This window comes from Pteropus vampyrus, unplaced genomic scaffold (assembly GCF_000151845.1).
Source record: "Pteropus vampyrus isolate Shadow unplaced genomic scaffold, Pvam_2.0 Scaffold580, whole genome shotgun sequence".
Lineage (NCBI taxonomy): Eukaryota > Metazoa > Chordata > Mammalia > Chiroptera > Pteropodidae > Pteropus > Pteropus vampyrus.
The window spans coordinates 13,202-19,983 of NW_011889361.1; the positions used below are offsets into that span (position 1 = coordinate 13,202).

A 6,782-nucleotide genomic window follows, 5' to 3' on the forward strand; every position below is an offset into this window, starting at 1 on the left:
TCCTCAGATTGACAAAGATATAAAATATTCCCATCCAAAAGCTGCTTGAAAAATAAATGACCTAAAGATTTACCTAGTTAGAAGTAAAGGTAAAATAATGGTATAAAAGTGCAAAGAGAAGCAAAAAATTTGTTGTTAGTTCTTATCCTTGGCTGGGGCATCAAAGAATCTTGATAGACTTATGGATGGAACATTGGGCCAAAGCTGAGCGTTTGCAGTTGCACAGATGCCTTGGATGAGCAGCCAGGATTGAGAACTGCTGTATTGATTTTAATCAACATAAAATATGCACTGTATACAGATAATTAAGAAAGTGGGATGTTGCCAAAGATATGTGAAAAGAGTTCTTTTATTTTTAAATGTATGCTAATTTATTTGAAAATATAAAACTTTTATAAGATAATAATGAAAAGATCATCTTGCAGTGGTAAAACAATTTTATGAAATGTCTTCTTTCCTCAAAAATGTGTGTAGAATTTATACATAATTCCCATCAAAATTATAATTACTTTTTAAGAAATCGATGAAATAAATCTAATGTCATCTAGAAGAATGAGGTGGTAGCAAAGAAATTTGTAGAAACTGATACTGTGAGTCCTGCCCCATCCAGTTGCTGCTTCCTTCATCTTAAGAAAAGAGCGTCAGAGAGAGAGTTTAATGACTTAATAGGTTTCTCCTGAAGGTCTTGGTGGGCTCAGTGGAGGCGGGGATGAAAGCAGGCATCCTGTGGAAATGACAGCATGGTGGTGGCAGTGGTCATCCTGTACTCTCAGATTTTGTATAGATGGATATTCGTGAGTGTTTCCTATAGACTGCATCGGTCCATAGGCATCAAAGAGTGGGAATGAGATCGATTCAGGTCCTATTTAATAGAGAGGTCTGGAGAACATGGGACCTTAGCTCACAAACACTGGATTCTAGATGCTACATAAGGAGCATATGCAAGGCTAGCTTCGTGGATGTACAACCTACACATTTGCAAAGTACCATGTGCTAAGAAGGGCCCCATGCTTGGTTAAATGGTATTCTGTCACCATCTTGAAATTCTTAATAAATTTTTTTAACCAAGAGCCTTTTTTTTTTCTACCAGACTCCAAGAATTATGTAGTCCGTTCTAAAATGTATGACCTACATTGAGGAAATTATAGATAAAGGGCCCTTAGCAGTGGGAGAGAGGTGGCCCTCTAAAGTCACCAAGTACTTTATGGGAAAAGATTAGGCTTTGAATACTTGCCACATTCAGTTGGTAAGGCCAGTCTACCAAATGAAACAGTCAGGTAAAATGTTTCTGCTCCCCTTACCTCCATCATCATCTACTTCCAGTCTCTTCCATCCCAGGAAGGACTGAAACAGCTTAGGGAGAGAAGATTTGGATAAAAAGAGAGATGTTTTCATAAATACTCTGAGCTTCCCAGGTGGCACATGTTAACCTACAGCAGGTCCTAGCTGGAGAAGGGGAGCTGTCATACCACTGAGGCTGGGTATTCTGATGGCCAAACGGAGACTGTTTTATGTCTTAAAGTGGCTATAGGACTCTTAATAGATAAAAGTAATTAGAAAAACCATGGAGGCTTTCCCAAGGTTTTATCCAGGCATGGGGGCATGAACTATTACCTTGAATAAAAATTAAGAGAAAAGTGAAAAATAAAATGAAATTGCTTTCAAAATTGCATCTCTGAAGTGATATTTACTCAGTATATTGATTACATAATTGAATTTGAAGACTCTAGAAATATCAAATGTTTTTTGACTCACAAACCATGTTGACTTTTAAGTTTCAAATCATGCTCTGAAAGCTAGCTTAAATTTAATGGTGAAATTGAACTTTCTGTAAATTGCATTTCTTAATCTAATTTGGTAATAGGAAAAAAAAAATGTTAGCGTTTCCCATTTGTCATTTGCACTTGTGTTTATCTAGTTGTTGGCTTGCTAACAGTGGTCTAAAAATGGAAAAGTTTAGTTGTTTAGTGCAGTTGCTTTTAAAGTGAGAAAATGTATGTAATATATCTTTAGAAAACACACTTAACATTTTGGACAATTAAATTTGATTTATTATAAAGCAATTCTATGACAATGACATAGAGTAATTTTTTTTCTAGTGCCTCTTCCAGATGAGCTGAGTTAGGAAAATGTTGCTAGTTTTCAATATATTTCTACTGCTCCTTCCTATTTTATGCAAAGACTGTTTTAGGCTAATTATAGAAAATTGCGTTTAGTGCCATGTGGATGTGCAATTAACTTTGATGGTGAAGGACTGACATTTAGAGTAAAATGAGGTTACCTTTTTTTCCTGGGATTCTGCAAACTATATTTTAATGTCCTTCAATGATAAGATATTTGTATCTTCTTAAATTTTCGGGAGGTTTTTTGTAGTTGGTCAAACTTCACAATATGTGAATGTTGTAAATTTTTGACTAAAAAAATTCATGAATTGTTTTCTTTATAAAATCTTTCTGGCTATATAAAACTTGCAGGAGATTTATATTTTATGACTAACTTGGTAAGTATTATGTGAAATATAAATTCTGTCAACACAATTTTATTTTTGAACTTTTGCTAAAATTTACTTTAATTGTTGATCTTTCTGATTTTACTTTAAATTAGAAAAGACTACACCTAATATTCAGATCCTTGAAGGAGTGGGTATCATGAGAAAGAAATATTTGCATTATTTGTCATTTAAAAGGCAATGTTCTTAAAGGAAGCAAATTTGAAAGTAGACAGAATGGCATGCCAGGCTAGTCAGGAGTTGGGGTCAGATTGCCCTCACCTCTCGCTCACTGCCTGACATTATTCGTAAGCCATTACTCAACAACAGTTGTGAAGACCGTTTGGAAAAGTAATCACAAAACTTTCTTAGAAATATCTTTCTGTATATTTTCATTTCTGTCTTCAGTACATTCCTCTGATTTTGTTCTAGGCTCGCAGGAAGGAGGTGTTTATCCAGGAACGGTATGGAAGATTTAATTTAAACGACCCATTCTTGGCACTGCAGAGAGACTATGAAGCAGGTGCCAGTGAAAAAGAGAAGAAGCCAGTTTGTACCAACCCCCTGTCCATCCTCGAGGCAGTCATGGCCCACTGCAGAAAAATGCAAGAAAGGATGTCCACACAGCTGGCTGCTGCTGAGAGCAGACAAAAGAAGGTATTGAGACTTTGGAACAGTCATTTTTTTCCCGTAACACAGTGTAGAACACAGAGACCATCTCTTAGGCTGTCTTTTGTACTTAAATATTGTATTTTCAAGAAGAGTTGGGGTAAGTACTTAGAAATGCAAAATGCTGACAGATTCTGGAGGCCCTTTTCAAATGTAACTCAAAAAGACTAAACTGTAAAGAAAGTATGACAAAGTAATTTATGTTTCCCATGATGCTGACTTTGATGCTTTCTTTAAAATATATGTTTTTCTTTTGGACTTTCCTTTTCCAGTGATTTAAGGCATGCGTAACTGCTATGTGGGTGATCCAGTAATGCAACCAGGACTCTGATCATATGGTGGCATCCTCAGCTTACTTTACCCAGCTTCTGTCTCAAGTATTTCTTTGAAATGAAAATTTGTTTAAATTATTTCTTTGGAAAATGAAGATAGCATGAGGAGAATAGAATGAAAGTTTGCATGGTATATGCAATCTCAGTATATGTCATCCCAAAGTCCTGGTTAGTCTCAAGCTCGCCTCTGGGGTCTGATAGCTGTCTCCGCTGCAGACCTCCAGGCTCCTGCTCACATGTGTTTCATTTAAAACGACCTCGCCCCACATGCCTTACCTTCCCTACCAACACACACATATTTATTGCACGTGAGTCCATACTTGAAAGAGCCCTGAGTGATAAAAGCTTACTAACATCATCCATGAGGAAATAGAAGTTTAAATTTTGTCCTTCCAATATGCTGCCAAGACTACTGATTCCCTTTATTAGAAGAGAGTGAGAAAATCAGAGAAGCTAATGATGTCTAGTATAATTAGAATTAAGAGCAATATGTTCTTCTAATCATTATTAAAGCATAAATTAAAATGTTTCTATTTGTCCTTTTCAGAGATCTCATTATAGCTTACATGTAACACCTGCTCAGTTAACCTGAATGCACTATACTATAAATATTTGTGATACTGCCATTTAATGTGTGTGTCTTTTCTCTGTAATTATATCTTTGCATTAATGTATGTATGTCAGTGTTCTGGTATGGGTTTTGAATAAAAGCAAACGTATTCATCAATCTATCACATGGTAGAGAACTAAGCACTGGGTAAACGTGGAAGGAAGAAAGAATAGAAAGCTTTCCATGGATGTGAGGCAGAATCAAACAGTTTTACTCTGTATATTGCATACCCTCTACAAAACCCTGTAGACAACCACTGAAGTCTCCAGTGATTGTCAAAAATCCCCACGAACCACATAAGCAAGAGCCAGTATATTTCAGCTGATGTCACTGAAGCTCATTTGTATTTCTTGGATGAGGCACATTTCAGTTATGTTCTTAACATGTCACGTGAGCTATTTCATAATAAAGTATTTCTGCTGGGTTTTATGATACATTATCAAAAATCAAGAAAATACTTTGTTTTCATTGTAGTTTTTACTTAATATATAAAAATGAATACTTTCCTAAAATTTCCTTTAGTTTTGCATTTTATCTATCATTTCTCTTGTAGGAGAGAAAAAGAAGACACTCATTTTGAGTCAAATCAAAGATTTTATTATCTAGCTGATTTTTTTAAATCAACTTACATCCTGTTTGTTTCTAAATGACTGGGTCATTTCCAGCCTGGCTAGGAATGAAAGGAAATTGTTTCTGTCCTATGGGTCCTGAGAGGCTAATACGAAATGAGCCAGTGATCTGTCTCTCACGTATAAGGGGCCTACAGGAGTCCTTTATGGCCAAATTCATTGGCTATGTAGTCTCAGTGAAGGATGGCTTTGATAGGCACTGCTACCTTGTATCCTTAAAAGTTATTCTGTTCCCATAGATTGTAGCATGTAATAAGAGTTACAGTTTGTGCTCTTATCTTGAATCTTACAAAGAAAATGTCCCATCAGCTGGTAAGACCAGAAACACCAAAGTAATCTTTTTAGCAATAAAATTAACTGTCACCTTTATTCCTGAAAGTAAATATTTTAACCAAACATCTCTAATTCCCTTACATATAGAATAAATTGGAGTTTTTGAAATCCAAAAGCAGCCAGATAAAAAAATTCATTATTTTCAATGAGCGCTGTTCTTTAAATCTCTGCCAGAGCAAAAGTCGGGGGAAGCAAAGGCCCCATTATCTACATTCAAGTATTTATTATCTGACACTGGGCGCAGCTCTAAGACATTTGGCTTGAATTCTGCTTTGGTTGGCTGCTTCAGGCAGAAGAAGAGGCTCTGTGCTCATTCATTCATTGGTTCCTGCTGAGACTACTAATAGGAGGGTTAACCGGTAATTCATATGCCAGGAAAATTTGGGCATGAGTCAATTTGGCAAATGGACTGAGCCCTTCAAGCCGCTTTGAATAAGCTAATGAGTAATCATCATGGGGAACTTTGCCTCCGGCAATCTACTCCAGGTTTAGGGCCAGTAACGAAGGGTAGAATGATATTTGGGCTTTTATTACTTATCTTGTACATCATCTGTTAATAGAGTTTCTATCCTAATTTATTTTCAGTCATTTTATTCATGCTTAGAAGGTATAATTTCTAACCCTGAAATAAAGACAGCCTTTTAATTTAAGCAGAGCCTTAAAAGTAAGAAACCCAGATAATAACTAGGAAATTCAGAAGGGAGCATTTTTTTCCCCCACCAGTGAAAAAGCTGAAAGTAGCTCTGTGTATTGGGTATAACTTGTTCTAGGTGGCAGCTAAGCATAATGAGGTCAGTTGTATTGCAATAGACATATCAGGCAGGATTATTAGCTATGAGGAAGTGAAGCAAATATTCATGGAGTTAAGCAGAAAAGGCATTTATTGGTTGGTTTACAGCAGGTAGAGCATGGCTGGGACAGCCAGAGAACTAGCTCTTACTAGCTGACATCACTGACAAATGCTCACTGTAGATCAAGTCTGTAGTGGGTGATGCTTCTGCTCATGAGAGCTGGATACGGCAGCTTGCTAACACCAGACAGTACCACTGTCATTGCTGCTCTGGGTCTGGAGTGCCTCTCCTGGCCCTGCTTCTTTGGACCCCTCATTTCCTAGTTTGAGCCTAAGAGCAGGTGCACTTGATTGGCCAAGCTTTGGCCCCACACCCTCCCCTCGGCTACAGGGAAGACCGGGAAAGCTACTGCTGGACGTATTTCTCTTCTCTAGGGGAGAACCACAAAGTGGAGAAGTCTAACACGGAGTTTCAGGTGCTAGACAACCAAAGAAATAACAAAGATGCCAGAAAAGAACAATGAAATTTGTTTTGTTTAATTTATTTTGTATGCTTTTTTATTCCTATCATAGCTGATTGTACTGTTCTGCTATTTGTTATCAGTGCTCTACATTATATGATGGTTCCTTTTTAACATAAGTATAATTTTAGCTGCTTTCTAGACTCATTCAAGGATAACATGGTAGAGAACCATCTAAAACAACATTTTTAGGAAGAGTAGGACATTTTGTACACAAATGATTATTTTTAGCTCATTCCTCAGTCTTTTTGTATAATTCATTGTTACATTTCAACATGCATTTTGACTCCCCAGAAGGATTGCAGAGTGAGTGTTAAGGAGAACTAGACAGTGAGGTCTGTGTCAGAGATTTAGAGCAGAGGGCAGTTTTCCTTATCCATGTCTTGACTTCCCTTTCTTGAAACTCTAGA

The 6,782-nt window shown here is 36.8% G+C and overlaps 1 protein-coding gene across 1 annotated transcript in view; it reads left to right on the forward strand.

Annotated features, from left to right (window-relative positions):
* Positions 1–2,925: 2,925 nt before the first annotated feature.
* Positions 2,926–6,782, forward strand: part of CTTNBP2 (cortactin binding protein 2) — an 87,287-nt gene continuing 83,430 nt past the window's right edge. Inside the window, exon 1 of the mRNA XM_023525606.1 lies at positions 2,926–3,145. Within this exon, the coding sequence (XP_023381374.1) occupies positions 3,074–3,145 (72 nt within the window). The 5' untranslated portion in view covers positions 2,926–3,073. The remainder of the gene's footprint in view (positions 3,146–6,782) is intronic.